Source organism: Callospermophilus lateralis, chromosome 13 (assembly GCF_048772815.1).
Source record: "Callospermophilus lateralis isolate mCalLat2 chromosome 13, mCalLat2.hap1, whole genome shotgun sequence".
NCBI lineage: Eukaryota > Metazoa > Chordata > Mammalia > Rodentia > Sciuridae > Callospermophilus > Callospermophilus lateralis.
Genome location: NC_135317.1, coordinates 107,143,660 through 107,170,958, shown reverse-complemented (window position 1 = coordinate 107,170,958; position 27,299 = coordinate 107,143,660). Strand labels below are relative to the sequence as shown.

The 27,299-nt window shown below is 52.6% G+C and overlaps 1 protein-coding gene across 1 annotated transcript in view; it reads right to left on the bottom strand.

The window, feature by feature from the left end:
* Positions 1-26,619, bottom strand: part of Adcy10 (adenylate cyclase 10) — a 54,729-nt gene extending 28,110 nt beyond the window's left edge. The window contains exons 1-18 of the mRNA XM_076831366.2: positions 26,472-26,619; positions 25,346-25,450; positions 24,374-24,412; positions 24,129-24,272; positions 22,699-22,904; positions 20,124-20,217; positions 18,682-18,770; positions 15,806-15,997; positions 14,291-14,409; positions 13,923-13,999; positions 11,928-12,117; positions 11,598-11,653; positions 9,228-9,381; positions 7,133-7,325; positions 6,220-6,306; positions 5,491-5,765; positions 3,882-4,018; positions 109-237 (exon numbers count right to left, since the gene is read on the bottom strand). Coding sequence (XP_076687481.1) covers positions 109-237; positions 3,882-4,018; positions 5,491-5,765; positions 6,220-6,306; positions 7,133-7,325; positions 9,228-9,381; positions 11,598-11,653; positions 11,928-12,117; positions 13,923-13,999; positions 14,291-14,409; positions 15,806-15,997; positions 18,682-18,770; positions 20,124-20,217; positions 22,699-22,904; positions 24,129-24,272; positions 24,374-24,412; positions 25,346-25,450; positions 26,472-26,619 — 2,434 coding nt within the window. The remainder of the gene's footprint in view (positions 1-108; positions 238-3,881; positions 4,019-5,490; positions 5,766-6,219; positions 6,307-7,132; positions 7,326-9,227; positions 9,382-11,597; positions 11,654-11,927; positions 12,118-13,922; positions 14,000-14,290; positions 14,410-15,805; positions 15,998-18,681; positions 18,771-20,123; positions 20,218-22,698; positions 22,905-24,128; positions 24,273-24,373; positions 24,413-25,345; positions 25,451-26,471) is intronic.
* Positions 26,620-27,299: the final 680 nt, after the last annotated feature.

The following is a 27,299-nucleotide window of genomic DNA, read 5'->3' as shown; positions in this document are numbered from 1 at the left end:
GACAGACAGGCCGAGAGCCCTGGCCCCTCCCTCCTGGGGCAGGGGGGATCCCAGGGGAAGCGGAGGCGGAACCAGGAGAGAGCCGGCACCAGGTGGAGTGCCCCTTACCTTTCAGTGACGCGGGGGGCGACAGGTTTTTGAGTCTGACACCACTGACCAGGTTACAGACTTCTTCACTTCCCTCCTCATTTCTAAGAGAAAACCCTTTTAATTCCTCTGTTGGCTTAACGAAATTCTCTGTGGGGAGATCAGAAGGAAAGGAAGCCCAGAGTTAATATCCTGTCTTTAGAGCCTGGCTTTCCCACGAGCTCTGGGGTGGATCCTGTGTGAGGAGGAGGAGGGATAGAGGAGCACTGCCTCACAGACATTCTGGGGTACCTTGTTTTTAAAATACTGATTTATGGGGCTGGGGATGTGGCTCAAGCGGTAGTGCGCTCGCCTGGCATGAGCGCAGCCCGGGTTCGATCCTCAGCACCACATACATACAAAGATGTTGTGTCCGCCAAATACTAAAAAATAAACATTAAAATTCTCTCTCTCTCTCCCTCTCTCTCTCTCTCTCCCTCTCTCTCACTCAAAAAAAAATACTCATTTATGAAAATTGAAATTTACTCAAAATGGTTTTGTTCTCCCCCGACAACTCCCACCCCAGAACAATAAATGGCACCGATATTGGGGTCTTCCCTCGTGTGCACAGTTTGGTAAGAACAGAGTTCACGGGGACTCAGGATCCCTCCCAGCACACACAGTGACCTGCATCAGTAGGCACACTTGCAGTCCCACGCTCAGGCACAGGCACACCCTGAGGGAGACGCAGCTCTGATGGGGGCACGGCTGCAGCCAGAGATTTAAAACAGCGAGGTCTGGAAAGTGACCTTGCCAAATAACTGGGTCTCCAGGTGCCCCAACGTGCATCGCCTGCTCCTCCCGTGGTTCTCCCACACTTGGCAGATTGAAGACTGTGGTGGGGAGGGGAAGACACCAGTGCAAGGCCCAGGCCGCATCTCCTGCAGAGGTGACTCCTACACCAACAGCAAGACCACCAGGTCGTGAAAGAGGGCCCCGTGAGTGGCAGAAACAGCAAGTGGCAGACGATCTGACTCTTCAGTGTGCATGTGGACTTTAAATGCATTGTCTCCTGCAAGGGCCAAAACGTGAATGCTGCATGCGCGCAGCCCTTGAGGTGCTTAAGAGCTACCGGACCCATAGGCAAGTGGTAACACCAGGAAGAGTGACTAAGAACTAACTGAAGAGCAAAGACTAAGCCAGATACTGTGGAGCACACTTGTATTCCCAGCAACCTGAGAGGCTGAGGCAGGAGGATCACAGACTTGAGGCCAGCCTCAGCAATTTAGCTAGACTCTCAGCAACTGAATGAGACCCTGTTTCAAAACAGAAGAATAAAAAAGGCTGAGGATGTGGCTCAGTGGTAAAGTATCCCTGGGTTCAATCCCCAGTGCCCTCCCCTCCCCCGAAAAAAGGCAAAAAAAAGCAAGCAGAAGAGTGATGGTGGATAGGAGTAGGTAAGTGGGGGTAGCCTCATGGTGTGACTCAGTCGTGTAAACGGGAGGAGAGAGCGAGCGCTGGGCGTCTTGTACTCAGGGCCACCTGCTCCGCGCTGGGTTCCTGCACAGAGAGGTGCTTCGGGAAGGTGTGAACACATGATGCACAGCCCGCGCACTCTGCTCCCAGACACCTCACTCCGTATTTCCTGAGAACAGCGACACCTTTACAGAACTCAGTACTCTTACAGCCTTTGGAAAAGGTGACATGGACTGGCTCCTGCAATCCTCTGTCCACCTGCCAGTTTGTCAACTACCCCACAGTGTCTTTTAACATCTCTTTTTCTTCCAAAAAGAGATCCAGTCTCAGATCATGTATTCATTTCATATTTTTAACTGAAGTGAAATTCACGGAACCTACAACTAACCGTCTTCAAAGGGTACAGTTCAGGGCACTTGGCGCAATCACGATGTGCTGGCGCCCGCCATTCCTGCTCCTTGTGGACTTCTCCAGCTCCTCCCCTTTTCTCCCCACTGGCTCTTCTCATTCCTGGAACCTCCCAGCAACAGGCCTTCTCTCTGTCTGTCCCCGAGATCCATTCGCATGCATTTATTCCCTCCTCCGTACCAGGAGCAAGCGTCAGAGTTCAGAGTGCCGGTGATCCCTGCTTCTCATGGAATCTCGTGGCTTACGTGGCTCCCTGGACGCTCCACTGGGATGTCCTTGGGTTAGAGACGAAAGGTCAACTCCTCAACTGTTCCCAAAACACAAGCTCCCTGGTCTCACAGAAGACGCTGAGAAGTTTTAAAGGGGGGAAACACTTGACTCGTTTAATCTTTTAAACTTTTATTAGTGCATGTTAATCATACAGGATGCCGGGATTCACTGCGGTGTGTTCGTGCGTGCCCATCTCATACTTTGATCATTCTCGTCCTCTCTCCCCGTCCCCTCCTCTTCTCTATAATGTCTCCCTCTTACTCTCTCCCCGCTCCCCTTCCCCCACTTCACACAGAGGGAGCACAGGACACGGGTTCTTCTATCTGGTAAGTCTCACTGACTTACTCAGAGATTGCTGCTCTCCAGTCCTATCCATTTTCCTGCAAATGACGATTGTCCTCTGTGATACTCCAGTGTATGTATCTGCCACATTCTCTCCATCGGTGACAGACACCTAGTCTGATTCCACGACTTGGCTACTGTGATTTGTGCCATGATAAACATGGGTGCAGGTGTCTTTGGAGTATGCCGACCTCAATCCCTTTGGGTAACGACCCGGGATTGTATGGTAGTCCTGATTTTAGATTTTTGAGAAATGTTTATCCTGATTTCCGTAGTGGCTGTACCAGTTTACACTCCCACCAGCAGTGTGTAAGAGCTCCTGTGTTCCCCTACATCTTCAACAGCATTTATTGTTATGTGCCACTAAATTCAGCCTCAGAGGAAGAATCTGACCCTGCAGACTGAGCGGTGACCGAGTGGTTCAAGCTGTCAAGTCACCATCACTCATTGAAAGTCACAGAAATGAAAGATCCCCTTCCAGGGAGACAGAGAGGCGAGCTCTCTCCCTCTTCTCCTGCCACATACAACTCAAACACAAGAAGACACCCAGGAAGAGGGGGCGCAGACCAGCTGGGGACCTTGGGACCCAGGGAACATCGTGGCGGAGAGCTCCTGGGTTTCTTCTGCCTCACACCTACCAGACTGGGAGCTGCAGAATCCGGCAGCTCGGGAGCACCTCTCAGAAAAGCCTCAAAGCCAGAGGAGCTTCAATCTACTCTCCAAACTGTATACTCAGCCCGCTCTCTGGCCCCTCCTCCTCTGGGTAACGAGATTGTTTTCCTGAGTTTCCAGCTGGCCTTGGTCATGCCATCCCTCGCTGCAGGCCTCGGCACGCTCTGCAGCGTGGGGCCTGTGCGCAGCCTCCCTGAGCTAGCACTTCACCTCCGGGCGCCACCCAAGCTCCTCAGGTCTGACCCTGGCGGCTTTCCTGGCTGTCACAGGTGTGTGCTAACCTAGTTCAGGGGGTCTGGCCTCTTTGTCCTCTTCCAGTTTGGGTGTCAGATCCAAGGTTTTCGCCCCCCTCAAGCCCTCTGACCCTGCAGGAAGCAGCCTGTGGAAGGCCCATTCTCAACACTTTCTCCACGTAAGGACAGTGACAGAAGATGACTAAGTGCCCGGCGTTGTGGTGCACGCCTGTCATGCCAGCAACTCAGGAGCCCGAGGCAAGGGATGGTGAGCTGAGGCAGCCTGGGCGACTTAGTGAGACCCTGCCTCAAAATAAAAAAGCAAAGGGGGCTGGAGATGTAGCTCAGTGGCCGAGCACCCCAGGCTCAAACCCAGTACTGAAACAAGAGGAAGAGAGTCCCCGAGAGACTTACTGAACAGGTTGTTCCAGGTCACCTTGGTCTTCTCCTCAGGCTCCATTGGCTGGAAAACGAGCACCTGGTGGCGGTCCAGGTTCTTGAGCAGCTCCTCGCAGTAGTAGGGGATCCCGCAGCTGCCCTCCACCAGGTACCTGCCGTCAAGACAGGCGGCGGCTCTCACTGCAGAGCGCCTGCCGCCACTCGAGACGACCCCCTTCCCATTCTCCATGGGCTCCAGTTTGCTCCAGTTTCAGGGGTTGCTTTCATCTTGTTCTCTTTCTTTCTCTTTTTAAATTACATAAAACATTTTTATCTCCCCAAAGTTAAAACTCAATAAAAGGTACATCCTCAGTCTTGCTTCTCTTCCTTAGATACAGGTAACAATTGGATGCATTTTTGGTTTATCCTTCCAATACTTTTTCTAAAATATATGAACAAAAGTGTGCATGGGTGTATACACACACACACACACACACACACACACACACACCTATTCCACTTTTCTGAATAAAGGCATAGCACCAACCATGCATCCTGCTCCTCCCTGCCGATCCCAGGTCTCCCTCACTTCTGTTTACTGCCCTACAGTGCTCCGGGATTCATGCATCCTAGTGTGTTGAACTTAGCTTCCCTTGGAGATGGACATTGGATAGCTTCCAGTCTCATATTAATGCAAATAGAGTTTGATAGAAACTTTTTACTTATGTTACTTCATATTTGTGTCAACACATCTTTGAGATAGTCTCCTAGAACTGGGATTGCTGGATCAAAAGGAAAATGCAGATATGTATAGAGAGAGAGTGGGGAGGGGGAGAGAGAGTCCAATGCCTGACTGGAGTTATTCTATTTTGAGCACTGGGGACTGAACCTTAGGGTGCTCTATCACCTGAGCTGCATCCCCAGCCCTTTTCTTTTTGTTTCAGGATAGGGTTGGAGTTATTTTAAATGACCCCTTGTCCAAGCCATCTTCCTTCCAGGAGTAAGGCAACATCGTTAGAAAGAACAAAAGCAGAGAACAGGAGGGTTGTCAGCAGCCAGCCCAGGAGAGATGCTGTCGTCTGGGTGGGACAGCACCTCCCTGCAATTCCAGCTACTGGACAGAGAGAAGCAGCTTAGCGAGACCATCTCTAAATGAAATAGAAAGGGCCGGGATGCAGCTCAGTGTTAGAGTGCTTGGCTGGCATACTCGAGACCCTGGGTTCCATCCTGAGAGAGAGAACTAGTGCATGCTGACAGAGGGCTCATCTCAGGGCCCCGTGGAGGCACCCTGAGGAGCTCAGAGAGTCAGCCTGGACAGCTGCCACAGACAGACCACACACCTGCCGGCCACGGGGGACATGGTGGGTCGCAGGCCACAGCCTGTCTTTCCCACCACCTTCTGTGACTGTGCTCCTAGTGACTGTTATCATGGGTAGACCACAACAGGTAGACCCAAGCCCAGCTTGATGCATGGGAAACACCTGCTGAGCAGGGTGTGGAGCCCCAGGAAGAGGTGAGCAGCACCGCCCCACCAGGCACAGCATGCGGCCCCTCTAAAGGCAGGGCCAGAAAAACACTGGACAGGCATTTGCAGGCACGTCCTGGAGCGTCTGATGACCTGGGGGCGGCCGAAAGCGTGACTTACGTCTCCAGCTCTTTGGGGATGCTGCACACGTTGAGGTCAAGGCAGACCTTGTTGCGGATGTCGCTGGGCTGCATGGGCCCCAGGGTGATGTAGGTGGTGTTCCTGTTCTTCATGACGGCACTGGCTGCCGCACAGGGAAGGCCCACGAAGGGCGACAGGGACATGATGATAAAGATGGGGACCGTCCGGATGAGCTTCTCCATGAAGGTCCAGGAGGCCACGTCCACAAACTGGGCCTCATCGATGATGAAAATGATTCTTTCCTCCTTCACTGTCTGGACCAGGTGACAAAAGAGAAAGAAAAATGCTGCAGGACTTCAGGGCTTTGTGCTCTGCGGCAGGCGGCGTACCCGGGGTGTCTGATGGTCCGTTACGGTGAAGGGAAAGAACCAAGCCGGGTCTTTGTCTTTTCAATAACTCTGCATTAATCTGAATTTCAACAACTTACAATCCATATCAGTTACGACCAGTGGACTCTTATTTGGGCAAACCTGGGTATAATGATGGTGGGACGGAAGGAAGTCAGGCAGGCAGGAGAGGCGAGCCCCAGGAGTGGGCTTGAGGGACTCCTCTGAGTCTATTTAAATTCTGAATTGATTCTGAGCTCAAAGCTGGAAGACTGGAAGAGAGGGAAGCACCTTTGGGTCCAGCTTTCACCTACTTCCAAAGTTTCCTGGAGCCAGAGCCCCTTGGGCAGGTGGCCAGTGGCTGACACACAGGTGCTCTTACCTGTTCCAAGATCTTCATGAACAGTGCTTCCAACTGCTTCTGCTTTCTCAGAGTGCTCATCCTGGAGATCTCCCGAGAAATAGGGAACTGTATGAAAAATCATGAGAACACTGAGTGCCGGAAACAGTGAAGGATCTTCCAGCTGTGGGACCCTGGGCGAACCACTGAGCTGCCTGTGCCTCGAGGGAGACCCTCCTTGGATGTCCTTATGTCCTTTCAGCCCTGATTGCCTGTCTTTGAGCCAAGGGAAGAAGAGAACACACCCAGTGTTTGCATGGGCAGTCAGTTGTGGGAGAAAGCGACCCTGTGCTCAGCTGGCCAGGACTGTACAGCTCTACTGGAGAGGAAAGAAAAACACGAACCAACAGGTGGCCATTAGCCAGGCGCACTGGCACACACCTGTGACCCCAGCCACTCAGGAGGCTGAGGCAGGAGGATCAGAAGTTCAAGGCCAACCTGGGCAACTTGGTGAGACCCTGTCTCAAAATAAAATGTAGAAATTTTAAAAGGGGCCAGTGAGGTAGCTTTGTGGCAGAGCACCCCTGGGTTCAAGTTCCAGTACCACACACAAACCAACCAACAAAACCGGGGGCCGTTTGGGACTTCTTGAGTGTGGTATTTCCAGATACTTCCAGTAATCTTCTGAGTGTGGATGTAGGGGCTGGGATGTAGCTCGAGGTAGAGCTGTGCATACACAGTATGTGCAAAGCCCTGGCTTTACCCTTACGACCTTGGTACTGTTAAGAAAAGAACATGGTGGATTTTCAGGAAGGATTGGGAGCTACTTCCTCACCACCTGGTGCTCTAGTGAGACAAGGGTAATAAAGCCAAGGAAATGTCAATCACAAAGCCTCAAGGAGCGGCTGTGCTGGCCCTGTGGCCCTTCCCGGCAGAGCCCAGTCCTAGCGGGCACCTGGACGTGGAAGATGTCGTTGAGAAGACAGTGGAACTTCTCGTCCAGCAGCCTCCTGACTCTGCTTTGAAGGTTGCTCTGCCGCTCCTTGTAGTGTCTGCAAGTGTCCAGACCCAGCACGTTGGCCATGAGTATCTGGACGGTGTAAAAATTCTGATGGAAGCTGATCTTAGTCAACGCGATAGCAATGGTTCTGTTCATGAGAAACCAAGAGTCAGAAGAGAGTTTGGCTTACATTTTTCAGAAATACCGAAGTGAAGAGGAGCTCTGACTCCTCCGGTTCAGCCGCGACGACAGACTCTCCAAGCTCTGTGGCAGCTGCTGATTTCTGCTGCCGACGTTCCTCTTCCACTGTGCACCCTGTGCACCCAGCTCCCGTCACCTGGCCCGGCTGTCCCTGCCCCTGCCCCTGCCCCATGGATCTGACGGCGGCGCCCCACAGGAGCCTGAGGGAGCTGGCTGGTTGCCCACTGGGCTGCAGGTGTTGCTCCGTGGAGGAGCGCTTACCTCGGCACAGGGCCTGGCCTGAGCCCAGTCCTGGGAGGGGCGGCGGCCGACCCCACCGGATCTCGCCTACCCGGAGCTGTTCAGGTTTCCCACTGCCTAACGGCCTGCGTCCCAGCTCCCTTCTGTGACGCGAGACTTCCCGAGGTCTCACCGTCAGCCCTGCTCTCTGCCTAGTGACCTTCCTTCACTGCCAGCAAGCGGATGCATCCTCGCCACCTTTGCTGAGGTCATCCGTGCGTCCTGGTGCCCCACGTGGCCCCTCATGGCTGTTCCTCTGTTAGTGCTCTCAGGCTGCTCCTGGAGACCCTTGCTGCCCAAGGCTGGGTCACATTCCCTTCTCCCTGAGGGCAGGGATCAGGTATTGCTCGGGATCATCGATCCGTCCCCCCAAGTCCTTGCGCTGAAGTCATGCCCCAGGGATCTCTCATTTGAGAACAGGATGGTTAGAGAGGGATTAGTTAAGATGAGACCTTATTAGAGATGGCTGGGTCCCCAAACCACCTTGTCTGGTGTCCTTATGAAAAGCGGAAATTTGGACACAGAGACTACAGGGGAGGCTGCCACATGCAGACCAAGGCAGGTGTCTGGGTGACACTTCCACAAGCCAAACAGCATCAGACGGGGCCGGCAAACTGCCAGAAGCCAGGAGAAAGGCCTGGGAGAGGTCTTCTTCCTCGATCCGGGAGGGAGCAGCTCAGCTGCTGCCTGCACCCTTGGCTGGGCCCCCAGAACTGTAAGACCGGCTTGCCTGTTGTCAAGCCACCCCGTCTGTGGTTCTCTGGTGACCTGCACAGCCCTCAATGGTCCCAGACCCTGTGGGACTTGGTAAGTGCCTGTGTGAAGGAACGCCTCCCCCTTGCTGTGGATCAGCCCTGGCAGCGGGCAGGGTTTTGAAACGGGCTTTTCTCAGGCCTGACGTTGAGGAGTGATAGAAATACAGGGGTCAGCAAGCAGTTTCCCCTTCACCCCTTAGAGGGAAAAGCTGTGTGAGACACCATAGTCATCCTTGTGGTCGTCATTACTGTCACTTCTGCAAGGGGCCAGGCAGACTGTCCCAGAAAGGGCCTTCCACACCCCACACATGAAGATAGAGGAACAGTGTACGATATTATATTAGCTCCGCCTTCCAGAGCAAGTCCCCAGGATGGTCACTGTTCCACTCAGGGTGACAAACTTGGGTGTGTTCTGCCGGCGAAATCTAGCCCTGTTAACAGTGTCTATGCTAGTGGCTCTCAACCTGTGGGCATGTTGGGACGATTTAGGAAGTTTAAACTACCCAAGCCCCACCTGGCTTCAAATCAGGATTTCCAGCAACCAGACCAGAAAGTTTCTCTTTTCCTTAGTTCAGAATATTTATCAGGGCTGGGGATGTGGCTGGGTGGTAGAGCACTTCCCTAGCAGGCATGAAGCCCTGGGCAAAATTCTCAGCACCACCAAAACAAAAAGGGTCATATCACCCCAAAATATTCATCATCATCTATTTGGTGCAGGGTCATATCTCCCCAAAACTATAGAAATGCCAAGTAAATGGAGCTGCTCTCTAAGGGGGCAGGACCTCTGACAAGGAGAGAGAATTCCCAGGACTCACCTGTGGTTCTCACCTTGAGCCAGGTACTCAATTTCCATAAGTATCTGGCTTTTTCCATATCCAAATAATCCTTCGTACATTAGGATTCGGCTGCAGTTAGACATCAAGAATTCCTTCATGGTACGCATAAAGTATCTGATCTCTTTATCACGCCCTATTGTTTTTATTTATTTTTTTTAAAAAAGAGGAGCAAAATCAGCAACACAAAGAAGTCCAGATATTTTAAAAAGCACAGAGGGACACCCCTTCCAAGACTATCCTAGGAATTTACATGGCATGGTTCAGACTTTACTGAGGCCCTGCAAACTTTAAAAAATCTTTCTCGAGAATTTTCCAGTTAACAAGGAGATTTTGCAGTTGTATTTTAGTACCACAGTTGTAAAAGAAAGTTGATTTTTTTTTTTTTTCCTGTGCTGGGGATGGAACCCCAGAGCCTCTTGCATGCTAGGCAAGAGCTTTAGAACTGAGCTACAAGCCAGCCCCCAGTAAAAGTATTATTTTAAACTCATTATAATTCCATTTAATTTGCTCATACTAAATGGAATTAAACCAAGTCTATTAATACTAAAGCTTGCCTTTTCTTTCTACATCACACTAGTAGTAAACTATAGATTTATTGAGATTAGAGCTCTAATACTGAACAAATATAGAGAAAACATTTTTATTTCCAATTCTGTGATGAAGGAAATCTTCCCTCATAAATGCAAACCACATTGTCTCAGGGCTGCTAAGAAACGTTATTAGGGTTAAGAAAGTCCAATTCACCTCCAGAAATCATATACGTTATTATTACCATCAGGGCAACCTAAATTATTTTTAAAAGTACATTTTTTTCCTGATTATAAAACTAACACTTGCTCACTGTGGAAAATATGGGAAACTCAGGAGAAGGAAAAAAGAGCAAAATAAAAATCACCTTGGGTTCCCACCCTGTCACTGTTATTTTTCTTGTGTTTTTAAATACAAGCTCAAATCAGAAGCTCAGCTCACAGCCCTTGAAACTTGGGTGATAGGAGAGAGGCAAAAGGACCAGGATTTCAAAACATGGAGCATTTCCGTCAGGAGACTGAGGGTCAGGATGAGTGCCGGGGAGCACCTGTGATCCCAGCAGCTTGGGAGGCTAACGCGGGACGATGTTCGTGGGGCCCTAAGCCAGACCCTGTCTCTAAATAAAAAATTTAAAAGCCTGGAGATGGGGCTGGGGATGTGGCTCAAGCGGTAGTGCGCTCGCCTGGCATGTGTGCGGCCCGGGTTCGATCCTCAGCACCACATACAAACAGAGATGTTGTGTCTGCCGAAAACTAAAAAATAAATATTAAAATTCTCTCTCTTAAAAAAAAAAAAAAAAAAAAAAAAGCCTGGAGATGTGGCTCAGTGGGTAAGTGCCCCTGGGTTCAGTCCCCAGCACCAATCAAGACAAACAGAAGAAATACTTGGGGACTAAGGGCCAACTATCACTTCTTTGTGGGACAGAAGATTGTGGAGGACCCATCTGTAATTCTTGGATAAAGACTCAGATATTATCCAATGTCTGTGGAAAACCAGGACCATTAATCCAAGTGTAGACATTTTAGGGAAAGCAGCTGTGTGCTTTACTTGTTAATGTAAGTATCTGGATACAGATGAGCAAGAACCACTCTGCACACCGTATGGCTGTGTGTGTGTGTGGGGGGGGGGTTCTGAGGACGGAACCGAGGGGTGCTCTACCACTGAGATCATTCCTAGCTCTTTTTATTTTTTTATTTTGAGACAGGGTCTCGTTAAGTTTCTAAGGACCTCACTAACTTGCCAAGACTGGCCTCAAACTTGCAATCCTCCAGCCTCAGCCTCCCTAATTGCTGGGATTATAGATAAAAACCACATCTGGCTCATCTATCTATCTATATCTATCCATCTATCTATCTACCTATTTATAATGCTTTATTTATTTTTATATATATTTTAAAAGACACAGGTTCTTGCTGTGTTGTCCAGGCTGGCCCTGCACACCTGGACTCAAACCATCCTCCCATCCTCTTGCCTCAGCCTCCCAAGAAACTGGGAGCCCAGGCACACGCCAACACATTGGCTTATGTAACATTTTTAAATGGGTGTCAGAAGTCCGTGGGGAAGGAAGTGGGAGAGCATATGTGAGTGTTCCTGGAGTACTGCTACTTGTCTCTTTCTTGGCTTGGAGTATGGTTCTATTCTCATTTTGTGATAATAAGCTGCAGGCTCTTATGGATGCACTATTCTGGATGTCCTGTGGTTTCGGGCTGGGTGTCAGTCAGTGATGGAGTGCTTGTCTAGCATGCACAAGGCCTTGGCTTCATCCCCAGCACTGCAAAAAAAAAAAAAAAGGTTTTTTTCAAGTCAAGTCTTACTACCTACCCAGCAAAGGGTAGCCCTCATTTCTGTTGCAGATGAGGTATGCCATCCCAAACATGCTGAAGGAAAGAAAAGAGGTCAGATTTAAGATGGGGAAGATGAGGGCCCGAGTGCCTGGCTCTAGTCCCCAGGAGTCTCCCTTTCCATCTCCAGCAAGAGTCTGTCCCTGAATCCAGGGACCCTGGGCCGCAGGAGGGGAGAGGAGCTCCACTTGGTGATAGAGTCCCACAGTCCTGCGCACGCTCCATGATGTCTGCTGCGTCTGCTCTGGTAGCAGGGCCTGGGCAGACCAGACATCCAACAGGGACCCTGGGAGAGGCCACCCACACTCACACTTTCTCATTCAGGCCCAAGCACTGATAGACTGGCCCAGAATCGCCAACACCTTTCATCGCTTTCTTTGGAAGCTCTTTAAAAAAGTAGGCTGGTAGGTTGCTGCCGTTGTAGGTGACAGAGTCACAGGTCACGATTCCTGGGTAGTACATCATCATCCTGGCGGCTATGTTGACTTTTTGACCAATGACTACAACAGGAAGGAGAGAGTCAAAGAGCAGGGTTAAAAAAAAAAAAAACAGCCCTTGAACTGAATGTCATTTGAGGGTCATCCCAAAGGCATTCACCTGTCACCCCCCTTGCCACTCATGAGTGACACAAGCATTTGGCCTTCCAGTAGCTAGTCAGTCAACAGCTACAGACTCACGGCCCACGTGGAACTCACTTAGCCAGCAGCGGACTGATTCCTCACTTGGGAGGCCCAGAGGACACTGTTTGGGGTGGGAGGACCAGGGACACGGGGAGGCTCTGCAAGCTGGGTGCCAGGCCTGACAGCTCCCCCAGGGGCTCTAGCTGACCTCCGCCACCGTGGGAAGAGCACGCAATGGGACTGTGCTAAACCAGGCACAGACCAAGCGTGCACCGTGTGGACCTGAGTCCGTGGCCTCTGAAGTCAACGGGGCTGGAAGCCGGGTGCGTGGAGGACGGGCAGAGGGACCCCTTGAGCGGGGACGCCCTGCAGTGCCTCGAACTACCACTCACAGGTACTTGGGCTTCAGCTCCCTGTCCACCAGACGGGATGACACTATTGCTATCTCAGAGGGTGGATTGTGGAGATCAATGAGCCAGGGACGGGGCCACAGCTCAGTGGTAGGGCTCTTGCCTGCCACAAGCAAGGCCCTGGATTTGATCCCCAGTACCAAAAAAAAAAAAAAAAAAAAAAGAGTTAATATATGCTCACATCTTTGGGTGGTGCCTGGCTGCTTCTAAGTACTTATTTAATATTACTACTAAATGAGCATTAGATATTTCATTTTAACACAAACATTCCTTGCTTTTTTTTTGTTTTTGTTTTGTTTTTGTTTTTTTTCTGGTGCTGGGGACCAAAGACAGGCCTCACACGTGCCAGGCAAACTCAGTAGTACTGAGTTACACCCCAGCCAGGTCATCCTTGTATAAACCTTGTTAAATAAAAGTTATAGGAGGCCATTGTTTTGGACTAAGCTCTTGCACTGGGCCCCCAGAAACCAGAGTAAAACTCAAAACAGACTCCCCCATGCTAAAGCTCCATGTACTCCCACCAAGCTGCCAGCTGGACTTGAGGGAAAATCAGGAGCAGGAAACGCTCATTCCCCAATGGGCCAGCCCCAGTGGCAAGCCGCCAAAGCTCCCCGCCTTCGTCCTTAGGCCAGAGCTGACCTGAAGCTGACCAGTCAGGCACTTCCCCACTGTCCCCCGTCCTGCCTTCCCAGGACACCACCCAGGGACCAATCTGCTTTTTGTTCTGTGTCTGCCGTCTCCCGCCTGCTCTGCCCTTCAGGACGCCGCTCTGTTTTACAGAATGAAGCCTTGCCCAGTCCTGAATGATCTCTGAACTAGTCTGCCCTTTGACAAACTCCGTGGTGGGGAGCTTCACCTCGCATTCAAGCCCAGATCAACAGTGCCCGCGGCCCACCCTGCCCCACCCTCGCCTGTCCACTGCCCACCGAGGACTACTTTGAAGGAAATCTTATGGTGTCACTTGGACCTAAGTATCTCGGGAGCTCGGTGGTGTCCAGTATTTTAGATGCCTCATTGCCGAACCTCGCGGGAGGAAGGGGAGTAGGGACCTCAGCTACTCGTCCCTACTCTTCCGTGAAGGTCGTGTTATTTTCAGAAATGCCAATAGTCCTCCTAGAAGAAGGGGTCCTGACCTATTCCAAGAGCGAGGGCATTGTTACAGAAGCCCCACTCCATGGGTAGCGCCTTGTCCCACCCAGAGCCCTCAGTGACAGCGCTCCTGCTGGGCTCCCTGCTGCCCCGCCCAGGGCCGGCGCTCGGGCTGCTGGGGCTCACCCGTATACTCGTGCCTCACGGTGTGCCCCACGATGCCACAGAAGACGATCCCACTGGCAACGCCGATGGACACGGTGCTGGCATGGGGGGGAGGGATAGATAATGAGCACTTCCAGAATGACAGGAGCCAAGGGGCCTGGGAGGGGGGATGGTGAAGGGGGACCCAGCGGTGGTTCTCCCAGTGGAGATCCGGGTAGGGCAACTGCACGTGGCCTGGAGAGGAGTGAGGCCCAGAACTGGGCCCTTAATTCTTTTCCTCCTCCTTGAACCCAGGGCCTTGTGCATGCGGGGCAGCACTCCACCAACTGGGCTGTATATATTTTCAAAGGGTCGGGGCCCCCGGGGGGGGGGTCGGGGTCAACACTCACTGGATCTTGTGGACCTGAGAGCAGAAGTCGAAGATATCCACCGCACTCTCCAAGGCGTGGGAGAACTCGTCAGGGGCCTTCTCCCCCGGGAAGCCAAAGACGCAGAGGAAGGAACAGCCCTGCGGGGGTCAGCGAGGCCAGTGGCGCTGGATCCCCAGGCCTGGAGCCACTTCCAGTCTCGAGTGGGACTTCCTCTAGTGCCCTTTCCTTTGGGCACCCCCTCCTGCCTGCTCTCCTGTAGCCCACGTCTTACCCACGGGTTCTAAGTCAGTCGGAGAGCACAGAGCAGAAGGCGCCAGGTTGGCAGCGAGGAATTCTGCACTCTGCATGTCTCCCGTGGAGCCCATCCTGCTGGGCAGCACGGCCAGACCCCTTCTCAATCAATCAATCAGTCAACAAACAAAAGAGGAGCGGCAGGTCATGAGCCAAGGCTCAGAGATGCTCAGTGACTCGCTGGGGTCGCACAGTACCCTGGGAGCCTTGCCTGAGAGACTTCACAGACTGTTCTCTGAGACCCTGTGCTCTTGAGACCCTCCTGAAGGGACGGACGGTGAAGTGGGCACCCAGAGCTCAGGCTGGAAGTGAGCACTCCTTGGAATTCCTGCAGTTCTCACAGCCCATGGCCCCGCCCAGCTGAGCTGGCAGAGGGCACTCAGTGGCTGCAGCCTCTGTGAAATGCCCACTGAATGCCTGCTGGAGGAGCGAGCGAGAGGATGGGGCAGATCACGTACCCCGCTCTAAAGAGACAGGGAGTCAGTTCTCACCACCACTTCTCAGGTCACTTGTCCCTCACCGAACAGACCTAAGACCCGGACTGAGAACAGTGAACAGGCACTTGAGAGCCGGAGATGAGCCACAGATGAAAACGCTGAAGTGGCAGGTGGTCCTGATGTGGCAGGCGGGCCCTGATGTGGCAGGTGGGCCCTGATGTGGCAGGTGGGGTCCCTGATGTGGCAGGTGGGCCCTGATGTGGCAGGTGGGCCCTGATGTGGCAGGTGGGGTCCCTGATGTGGCAGGTGGGGCCCCTGATGTGGCAGGCGGGCCCCTGATGTGGCAGGTGGGGCCCCTAATGTGGCAGGCGGGCCCTGATGTGGCAGGCGGCCCCACAGAAACCAGCTCCTGGGCAGGCACTTCCTAGGCTCAGCCCTAAATCCCTGGGAATCGCCTTACGCAGTGGGCTGGAGCCGTAGGAGCAGGGAGAGGGAGCTGAGCCTGGGGAGCAGACCAGGAAGGCAGGCCGCCCAGGTCTGAGCCCTGTCCCCACTTGTCTCAGGATCCAGGCCTCTAGAATGGGGACAACGACAGCAGCACCTACTGCTTGGAGCAGTCGCGAGAAGGAAAGCAGTGCATGTGTGCAAAGTACCGGGGCCGTGCCTGGCACCTAGCGGGTGCCACGCACAGACTGACACCTCTAGGTCAGATTTCCACCTGTCTGTCTCCTCCACTGGCCAACAAGCTTGGCCATGGACACTGACCTCCACTGCTGGCAGGTCCCATCCCTTAGCTCATGTTTACCTTGTCGAACATGAAGACTTTATTGATCTGGCCTCGGAAGACCTTCAGGACAGAAGTGATGTGCACACAGGCATCCTGGATGGCCGTGCCTATGACCTCTGCTTTGTCTTGCTCTTTAAACATCAGGTTCACGAACACAATCGTCACCGGGCGAAGCTCAGACAAATAACCCCCAAGTTGTTTGTCGTCGATCTGCAGGATACAAAGCAGCTTTCTGGGCCCTTGTGGTGGACCCTTCCTAGCTACGCCCCCCCCTGCCCCACACCCAGCTTGTCCCTGGGAGGAAGGCAGCCTGGAGAGGCCGGGAAGCTGAAGCTGTCAGGGTGAGGTGGCCACAGAGCCAGCCTCCCGGAGCTGATGGGAGTGGCCTGGAGAGGGGTCTACCCTTGGCATGTTCAGCCAGCAACCACTCCATCTCCCCAAGGACCAGCTCCCATTGTGAGGCCTCAGGACGGGGGAAGAGCTGCTGTTCTCATGGCCTCTCTTTTTCTGACAGTAGGATAAGACTGTCAAGCTAGGGCTTGGGTTTGCAGCCCTGGTAGAACTCCCGCCTAGCATGCAAAGAGCCCTGGATGCCTTCCCAGCACCTCCAGAAGCAAACAAAAGTGTACTGTGTAATTCAGCCTTTTCATAACCCTGTGGCTTCTGGAAGATTTTCACATCACATTCACTCTCTCTTTAGGCAAAATAAAATCAGTTTTATTTCTCCCACTTTACAGATCGGATAATACACAATTCCCCGAAGGTCCTGTGAGGAGAGAGCCGCAGACTAGAATCCAACTCGGCAGACCCTACCCCAGCAGTGCACGCCGCACCAGCTCCTGCCTCTCTGGTAGTTCATCTAGGTCCCCTCTCTGCTGCAAGTCATCCACAGGTGGCGCGGAAGTCAGGACCTCTTACCAGGTGTTCCTGCGTTATCACCCGAGAGGGATCCTTTTCCCTGGGAGTCACCCTGATTCCGTATCCCTCCTGCAGACCTTGCTCCCACCTGGTTGCCCCAAACAAAGCATAATTTGTTATGTCCCTTGGGGCGGTGGGGACGGGTGTAGGAAGTGACTTTCTCCAGAGAAGGACAATAGCAACACCAGCATTTGCCGCCAGGCAGGTGACTCTAGGGGCAACCACCCCTGCGTAGCAGCTGTGCTCCTTTGAAGATGTTTGGCTTTTTGTTTGGGGCAGACGCAGCTCTGCAGAGGAGCTTGCGAGGAAGCAGCCCTGATCATGGAGTCAGAGTCGCTGGCTCACTCCTTCTACAGCACCCAGAAAGGACTCTATAATAATGAATTCTCCCCCGAGGTGTCCCCGCCTGGGTTCTTGGACAGGTGACCATGACCTGGAGCTGCAGGTCTCAGGAAGGTGCCCTCCTCCGTGTGTGATGTGAGTATGTGGGCATTTTCCCAGCCCAAACCCCTGCTGGCCAGCGCCCTGTCTGGGGGAGATGGGATGGTCCCAGTGCTCCTGCTCCTGCCCTGGCTGCAGACAATGACCGGCTCTTGGGCCTTGGTGGGTCTCCTGCTTGCTGAGTGGTTCTGCCCCCCAGCCCCAGCCCCTGACACTGCAGGCAGTTTCCACACTGGGCTGACCGTGGAAGGTGTGTTCTAATACCTTTTCAATCCCCACACACCACGAAGGCCTCTAATCACAGGTCAAGCTGGTTGTACAAAAATGTCCTGGAGGACACAACTGCATTTTGATAGGATTAAAACAGATGTACGTCAGAACAGTGGATAGCCCACGCCCCAACTATAGTATTCCTTCAGATCAGGGTCGAAATCCCAGCAGCACCTCTTATACCACAGGAGTACTAGTTTCCTCACTTGTGAAACAGGGTTATGCTGGGCGTGACAGTACAGCCTGCAATCCCAGCTACTCGGGGCACTGGGGCAGCTCGTCCGAGGCTAGCCTCTACAGCTTAGTGAGACCCTGTCTTGAAATGAAAAAATAAAAAGGATGTAGCTCAGAGGTAAAGTGCTCCTAGGTTTGGTCCCTGGTACCTAAATAAATAAGTAAATGCAATAGCAGAGTGACCGGCGTGTGGCGAGTGCTGAGAGCTAGTTGGGATTTCCGTGGCTTGGTGGATTTGAAAGTCCAGATCTAAGGGAATGGAAAGGGAAGCTTTGGGGAGGTGAGGGTAGTTTAAAGTGTTCTAATTATCTATATTGTTAAGTCTCAAAATTAATGCAAGGGCCTCGGAGTGACGCTGCCCTGACACTCACGTATTCCAGTGTGCCCTGTGGCACCCAGAACAGGTGCTCCTGCATCACCTGCTTGCAGCTCCTCCTGCCTGTCCAGTCGCAAAGGGCAACACAGCCTGGCTGATGCTTTTCTTTTCTTCTTCTTCTTCTTCTTCTTCTTCTTCTTCTTCTTCTTCTTCTTCTTCTTCTTTTCTTTTTCTTTCTTTCTTTCTTTTTTTTTTTTTTTGTACTGTACTGGGAATTGAATCCAGGGGCTTAACTACTGAGCCATACCCCCAGCCCTTTTTATTTTTTATTTAGAGACAGGGTGTCTCACTGTGTTGCTTAGGGCCTTCCTGCAGAGGCTGGCTTTGAACTTGAGATCCTCCTGCCTCAGCCTTCCAAGCCGCTGGGATTATAGGTGGGCCCCACGGTGCCTGGCCTCTGGTTGATGCTTGTTGTCACAGTGGACCTACGAATAAGGCCACTTTCATCTTTTTTTGTGCTGGGACTGAACCCAAGGCCTTGCACATGCTATGCAAGCTGTCTGCCACTGAGCTATGCCCAACATCCCAACCTAGGTAGTATCCTGGTTTGAACAATGAATTTTAAGTTTGTCATCTACATATACAGAATGTCCTAATTTCACTAGACAATTTTACTAGCCATTAGTAAAAGCCAAAAATTCAATTATGAACATACCTGCTTCAAAATGTTTTCCATCACATACTTTTGTAGGGACATCTCCAGTTTAGGATCAGAATCCAGGATGCAGGCAAGCCTCAGGAAGTCTAGGAGGGCAGGAGGAGGGGTGGACTTAGCAAGGGAGGCTCCGGTCCCTTGGCCAAGGGACATCCACGTTCTTCCAGGCTTGGGTTTCCCAAAATTCAGCTGCATGTAGCTCTAAACCTCGATCTCATTTTCATCGTGCTTTGGAACTTGGGGAGGTGATGCCTCTGGGCTTCATCTAAAGCTACAGCCAAAGGGGTGGGAGTGGACAGAGCGCATGACCCTAGAGGAGGATGCAGTCAGAAGGGCAGGAATGACAGGCAAGGACAGCAGGAGGGTGGAACAGGCTGGTGACTGCTAAAGGAAACCGCAAGAGGCCTTTGTTCTGGACTAAGCTCCTACAGGGGCTTGACCGGGTTAGGTCAAAAGGGAGCCACTTGTCATGAAGCTCCAGGTCCCCAGCTGAAACCAAGCTGCGTCTCTGACCTTCTGGGAGAATCAGGACAAGAGGGATCAGCAAACTCTCCCAACAGAACAGTGTCAATTGGCACAATTGACACATGAAAAGGCGCTCGAGGCTGATGGATGCTATTTTTCTGTCTGTCTCCTTGGCCCTGCTTCCCAAGAAAGTCACTTTGAAATGACCAGTCACTTGTTCTGCTTTGATCCTGCTTCCACAGCCCTTTTCTCTTTACAAAACCAACTCGGTCTGCGCCCCTCCTCGGAACCCTTACTCTCCTTTATGGAACCAGGTGTTGCTGGATTCTGGACTCGCCGACTACAGCCAGTGGTGATCTCTAAATTCTTGCAATTTTGTCCTCTGATGAGGAAATGGAGAAACAGCCTCAAGAAAAAGAGCAATCTGAGATGAACCACCTCGGGCGAGGCTGGAGAGGAAGCCACTGAGCTGGGCTTACTGGTGGCCGAGAAGCAGCCCCAGACAGGAAGAGGACAGAAGCTTGAGAGCAGGGACAAGGTGTCAGTGGCTCAGCCTGGGCACGCCCGACCTGAATGCTCAGGAGGCTGAAGCAGGAGGATGACTGGAGCCCAGCTGTGATGAGCCAGGCAACCCAGCACAACCCAGCCTCCAAACAATTAAAATAAAGAAGAAATAGAAGACTGAAGAGGTGCTCTGTGGGTGCGTCAAGAAATGGGGCACAAGAACAAGCACAAACAGATCCGCACGATGCTCTTCAGAGAATTCTGAGGCTTGAGTTGAATTCAAAGAGGCTTCACTTTTCCTTTTATCAAGGGAAACTCAGCCAAAGCTTGGAAGATGAGGATGGGGACCAGTGTCCAGGGAGAGGGTGCTACTGAGAACTGCTCTTCTAGGGGACGAGAAGCAGTCCCTGGGTTGCTGGTAAGACCGGGGGTTGTGTTGAGAGCAAGGGGTCACCTACATGGAGGGTACTTACTTTTGTGTTCACCAGGATAATAATCCATGAAGGTCATACACTTCGTGAAAAATTCCTCAAAGTTAAAAGAAGGGGGTGGTTTTAAGAAGTTAACCTAAATAAAAGAAAAAGAGAAGTTTTCACTTGTTCTGAGGGTTATCTGGTCCTTTAGTGTGAATTTCCAGTAGAAATCCGGGAATGTGCTCTTGCATGTCTAGGTAAACAGTGATTGGTGTTCTTAAACACAAAAGATCTTTAATTTATAAAACTGAAAATTTAAGTAAAAATTTTAGAGGTTGGGGTTATAGCTCAGAGAGAGCATGTGTTTACCATGTGAGAGGCTGAGTTCCATCTTCAGCTCCAAAGAGAAAAATTTAAACGTTTCTCCAACTATTCATTAATATTTCAGTGTTCACCTAGGCACTGTGGCACCTGCCTGTAAACCCAGCAACTGGGAATGTAAGGGTCTGGCGAAGCGTCGGAGGAAGAGACCACCAAGAGACTGACTTTATGCAATAAGCAGGAGGGAGTTTATTGAGGATCCGATTCAGCACGCTGAGGCTCCAGGCAGGCTGGCTCAAGAAGATAGATCAGCCCAGAGCCCAGAGCAGAGGTCAAGCAGTGCTCAAGTACACTTTTGGGGGAGGGTGGGGGCTTTGCATACATCAGAACAAATCATCATGAGGCCCGGGAAAATTGAACAACAACTCTGAGACATGATGAGTACATTCATTGGCGGGAACAGATGGGGCAGGGGTGATTGGTCACCCCTAAGCGGGGTACACATTCAAACTGATTGGTTTAGGTCCTGCAATGCCTACTTGCCAGGCTTCACAGAGTCCCAAGTTATTAGACAACCCGGGAGTCAATGGAAATATTTACTGGGCAGTTCGGGTATTGTCCTAACAGCTACAGGGATTACAGATTTGGGGGTAGCAGAGGAATTTAACAATACCTGGTCTTTTACTTTTTAACCCAAGCCTTGTAGCTTAGAAGATTCACAATGCCCTGTCTTTTACACTTTAGGCTCTGCAGTTCAGAAGCAGCTTAGAAATCTTACCCTTACAGGAAGGCTGAGGCAGGAGAATCAGAGTTGGGGGCCAGCCTCAGCAACGGAGCAAGACCCTGTCTCACAATAAAAAATAAAAAGGACTGGTGATGTAGCTCAGTGGTAAAGCACCCCGGGGTTCAATCCCCAGCATCCCCCCGCTAAAAAAGGAAGAAGAGTGGGAGAACCATAGCCAAGGTGCATTGTGGGTGCGTCAAGAAATGGGGGCACAAGAACAAACACAAACAGACCCACACGATGCTCTTTCATCAAGGGAAACTTGGCCAAAGATATGAAGGTTAGTCCTCTGGAAGGGCCTTCTGTGTATCTGGGTTTATATACTGAGCATTGAAATCTTCCTTCTTTCTTTCTTTTTTTAAAGATTTTATTTATTTTATTTATTTTTGGTGCTGAGGATTAAACTTTACCCCTGAGCTAGATCCCAGTCCTTTTTGCATTTTGAGACAAGTTCTCACTAAGTTACTGAGGTTGATGAGGCCGGCCTTGTCATCCTGCCTCAGCCGCCTGAGCTGGGACGACAGGGTGCACCCCACCCCGTGCCCAGCCTCTGGAGTATTCTGCCTTCTCTGCCCCCGAACACAAACTTTGTTTGACAGTGAGAATATGGGCAAACTGTAGTTTTATAACTTTTCTGAAAGTCTGAAATCAATTCAAAATTAAAACCGTTTTGAAAGGTGTGAAAATGACGGCAGGTGGGGACATGGCTGCCCTAGACAGCTGGCTCCTGGATTGGGCGTGGACTGAGGAGGAGCGGGAGGCGGGGGGTCGGTGGTGGGAGGGTGGTGGAAGGATGTCCCGGGCGTGAGTGCCTCCCACCTGGGCCTCATCTCCGTGGTGCCAGCCCCTCCCTGCCCACTCAGCTCTCCTCCCTTTTCACACTCTCAAAGCATAGGGTACCGGGGACTGAACCCAGGGGCGTTTAACCATTGAGACACACCCCAGCCCTCTTTTATATTTTATTTTGAGAAAGGGCCTTGCTAATTTGCTGAGGCTGGCTTTGAACTTTCAATCCTCCTGCCTCGGCCTCCAGAGTTGCTGGGATTACAGTGTGAACCACATCTGTCTTCAAGGCACTGATTCTCTAGCCATTTTGCAAGGACAGTTCTAGGCAAGATAGAGGCCAGTCCTCCCTCCAGTGGCCTGGCTGTCATCACTTGCCTCCAGTCCTCATGCTAGTGAGCATTAACCCTGGGTAGGAGGGTTCTGGGTAGTGATAATCAGGGCCAATGGCCGCCCCCAAAACAACTCCCTCTGCTCCCAGGTAACAGCCAGCAGATCCTTCCTTAAGCAAGGTCACTAACTGTCCCGGCCCTGCCCCTGCCGAGGACCTCAGTACCTCAATTCCACATCCTTAGGGCGCCCACAGTAAGCCTCCTTTCTTCCTCAGCCCACCAACCTGGCTCCTAAGCCAAAGCCCACTTAGTCTAGCCCGGACTGGCGCCACCCTGTCTGCAGCCCAGGAATATTGGGGAACCAACCTCTGGCACAAACTGGCAGGACGTTCTGCAGGCAGCAAGTCACACCTACCTTAACTGCTCTCTGATCCGGAATTCTCTCAATTTCAATCATGTTCCGATCGCAGAGCTGCCAGCAGTTGGGTGACAGAATGACATCGTTCATTCGGGCCATGTTCTGTGCAAGGCGCACATCATCCACCGCCTGTCCAATCACCAGGAAGTAGTTGCGTGTGTCATCTCCAAAGACCAGCATGGAGATGTGGCCAGCAGCCAGGCCTGGCAAGCAGGGGAGCAACAGGTGGGCACAAGTCCTGGGGATTCCCAGCAGCACAAGCAGTTGGAGGAGTCAGAATCTTGACTCCTCTACCTCAAGGCGAATCCCCTTCCAAAGTTTTATATAGGGTCAGAGAATGTCCCTTCTAGGCTCAGGTCTTCCAAAATGCCCCATTTGTTGAAGCTAGAAATTTCAGCTACTAGTATTAGCCTTTCTGTGACAATTCTGTCCCCAGATGTCCCTACCAATGCCCAAAGTTATTTTACCTGGTCTTCGGTTTATTTGTACATAATGGCAATAGAAAACAACTCTAATAATCCTGATTTGGGGAGGATTTTCATTTTATAAGACATTGAGGCTTCCACTAAAATGAAACCTTAGAGTCCCGCGTTTAGACATGGCCAGAGGGGAGGGGAAGCGAGCCTTGGGGCTGGGGCTCCCGCCATTCTCAAGAAGGGTCATAGGTCGGTCTCTCTAGGTGTTTACTTGGAAAACAAAAAGAGGGCTTTCTTTTTCCACAACAGAACATGTGATTTATTTGAAAATTTAAAATAACAGCAAAAGGGGGCAGAGGTTAAAGGAGGCGAGGAACAGTTAATTGGATGACCTCTGACGTTCCCATCGGCTCTGACAGGGGCTCCTGGGGTACAGGGTTTAGCCGAGCGGACACTGACACCAACATCCGCTACGTTGCTATGTAACTCATGGTTTGCACTGCAGGATCCCATTCCTCGCCTGTGAAATGGGCACAACGATGCCCGCACCCTGGGACGGTGGTCAAGGGGAAGAGCTGGCTGCGTAGTGTCCGCAGCACTGTGGGGACACAGCGGCAGGAGCCACACTCCGCCTGACCTTAGGGAGTGCTGCAGACAGCGGGAGCCGTGGACGGGCTTTTGTTGCACATCATTCCTACAAGGGGGACAGGTGGCTCATCTGATGTCCTCGCTGAATCTACCCAATGGCAAGCTACCCTCGGTTGTGCTGAATGCCGCACGATCTCGAGAAACAGCGAGATAGAGTAATGCCAGCCACGGCTCCAACAAGGGCCCTCTGCTTGGTGGTGCCCGTGTGCCAGCTACTGAAGGAGCCACGCTGCTTTTGTGGTAGTCCACTGGTCAGCGTCACGGCCGGCCCAGATTCTCTCAGGTGGCGCGTGGCGCTCCGCCCGCCTCCAGAGCCACCCTCTCCGGCCCTGCCTGGGCCCCCGCAGCCGCCCAGGAGCTCACCTATCTTCACGCGGACGTCCAGCCCTTCCTCAACCTCCTGGGCCTCGAACAGGCCGTGGATCTCCAGGCTGCACTTGATCACCACCGTGATGATGTTCTTCAGCTGCTTCCGCTCCACCTTCCACAGCGCCAGCAGCGCGTCACCTTTGGGAGAGACACGCGGGACTTGGGGCCTGGGTGGAGGGCAGCTTTTGTGAGGTGCACTCTCAGCCAGCACCCCTCCCCCCCCCGTGCGTCCTCCATACCTGCAAACTTCAGGATGTCTCCCCCGAACATCAGCACTTCTGAGGAGAGACAAAGGGGGTCAGCTCGCTCTGCCTCCGCCACTGGCCAAGGGGTCCTTGCCACAGGTGCAGCAGCTCAGAGGACAGGCTTGGTCTCCAGACACCTCCCGCCAGGCCCAGCGGTGCCTCCAGGCTGTCAGGAGCATGCTGGGCCAGGCCTCAGGGCTCCACTCTGTGCCTATGGGGATGGCTGCCCTCCTCCGGGGACAAGGTGGGCTTGTGTGAGTGTGTGTGCCCATGTGACTGCCCATGTGACAGGACCCCACCAGCACAGGAGGCAGGAAGTGGGGAGATCGCAGTCCGCGGGGTCATTGCGGGTTTCTCCACTGCGCTGTAAAGGGACATTTTCTTCTCTGAGCTGCGCATCTGCACGGACTTGCTGAGAGCTACCGTGCTGAGCAGGGTGCAGAAGGAATCGGCCATGTCTGCTTCTGTGAGCCTGAAGCGCTGCCTAGAGGGTGACCTTACGGCATTGCCAGGGACTCAGAGCTGGTGGCCCTGTGGGCATAGAGATCACCCCACCTGCAAACCCTTCCCTTCATGAACAGTTCAAATCATCATTGCAAACCAGAGGCCGGCAGAGGTGGAAAGGGGACCTGACCCCGCTGGGAGGGCTTCAGGACACACGGTTGGGAGACCCTGGCCCTGGCTTCATTATTTGCCACTGGGATCTGCTCACGCTCTCCCTTAGTCCGAGCTGTATGGAGGTCAGATTTCAGAAGAGCTGAGCATGCACAGCACCTTTCCCTCGGGCTGTCTGTGCCCTGAGGCCTGTCCACCTACTTCAGTGTGCCACAGCCCATGCAGGGGAAGGCCTGCTTCCGACACACCAGGGAAGGAAGTCAGCTGGGTGACTGCACTTGGCCACAAACAACACATAGGGAAGGAGCAGGCACCAACACCTCCTCCAGCCGGGGCCGTGGGGACACTCACTCTCCACGATGGCGCTAATGTAGTAGTTGAGGATCTCCACCAACTGCTCGGCCCCGCGGTCCATGTACATGGCTGTGCTGAACTTCTCTGTCATCGCAGTGAAACCTGCAACAAATGTGCAGCTGGCTTTCTTGGCCACTCGGAGGAACAAGCAGAGCTAGAAGATGCGGACAATGGCTGCCCTCCAGAGCAGGGGACTTGTTTGTTTCTTTTCCTTTTTGTTTTTTCTGGTACTGGGGTTAAACCCAGAACACTTGGCCACTGAGCTACATCCCCTGAAAGGGCCACACCAGGTGCGGTGGCACACACCTGTAATCCCAGTGGAGGTTGAGACAGGAGAATTGCAAATTCAAAGCCAGACTCAGCAACTTAGTGAGGCCCTGTCTCTAAATAAAATACAAAAAAGCGTTGAGGATGTGGCTCAATGGTAAATGCCAATCTCCAGTACCGAGAGAGAGAGAGAGAGAAAGAGAGAGAGAGAGAGAGAGAGAGAGAGCGCTTCACTAAATTGCTGAGGCTGGCCTCCAACTTGCCATGCTCCTGCCTCAGCCTGGCCCTGGCTTTCTGGGATTACAGGGGTGCACCACTGCACATGGCTCAGAGTTTCTTCTAATGATCTTTTGGCTGGTCAGGTGTCACACATGCAGCCTCCTCTATCTGTGTTCATTATCTTAGGGGCCAAGGAGAGGTTCCAGATGGCTCTTTTTTTCAGACTCAACTTGTCCAGTGATGGCTGCAATTCCTGTAACTGGGACTAGAACTTTCATTCCAGGAGAATAAAAACACACATTTCAACTCCTTTGAAGAAGTGGCAAGTTCAGTATTGAGACGTAAACACCGAGGGCAATCGTTTCTGAGTTTGCTTTGATAGGAGCGGGAGTGGCGTTGGGGCATGGGTCAGTGAAACAGGAGTAGGGACGCTGGAGCCTGGAGTCCCTTCCCTGGTGTGGGACGTGGGCCTCTTGAAGCTCTGCCCACGACTGGCAGTTGAGGTGGGGAGGACCAGAGAGCCAGCCCAGAGGCTGTGCCTGTGTCCTGGTGGAGGGCGTCCTCAGGAACAGCGCGGGCAGGAGTCAAGCGCCAGCCGCGGCTCACGCCCACTGGACAGGGCCCCTTCAGCACTTGCCTGAAATGTCCACGAACATCAGGACTCCATCGAAGTAGTCCACCGAGGGTCGCTCCTGAGAGTAGTCTCCGTAGACGATGAGGTCGGGGAGGTGAGCCGCGATCCTGACGATGGTCCGGTCCTGCAGTTCTTCTCGCCGCGTGCCCATACTCAGGACAAGTGCTCAGGACTTCCTGGTGACAGGAGACGGTCCTCAAATAGGCCTTCTAGGAAGAAAAGTTGGGGATCGTAGAGTCTGACATATTCGTGGCTCACTTTCCTTTTTCTCATTCTTTTTTTTTTTTTTTTTTGGTACTGGGGACTGGACCCAGGGGTGCTTGCCCACTGAGCCCCATCCAGGGTCTCCCTAGGTTGCTTGGGGCCTTGCTAAGTTGCTGCTTCAGACTTGGGATCCTCTGCCTCAGGCAGGCGACCCGCACCTGGCCTATTGCTCTTCACTGGCTTTGTTCGACCTGGCCTTGCTCATCTAGATGGCCGGGAGGTGACAGGGGCAGAGTGGGTGAGTCAGCAGGAAAGCCCTCACAGACCTCGAGGCCCTCCAACCCCAAACCGCCGCTGCCCAAACCAACGCCTGCCAGGGCAGCAAGGCCGTCACTTCCACGCAGGGACAGGGACAGCCCCTGCCAGCCTGGGAGACGGTTCCCCTGGCCAGACCCTCTCCTGTCGCCCTGCGTCCATCCCTTCCCCCTTTGTCCTGCCTTATCTCTTTCCTTTTTTGAAAAATTAGATAAAAGTATAGGTGTGAGGGGGCTGGGGATGCCGCTCAGCAGGCAGAGCGCCTGCCTCGCGTGTGCGAGGCCGGGTTCGATCCCCAGCTCCACAAACTAC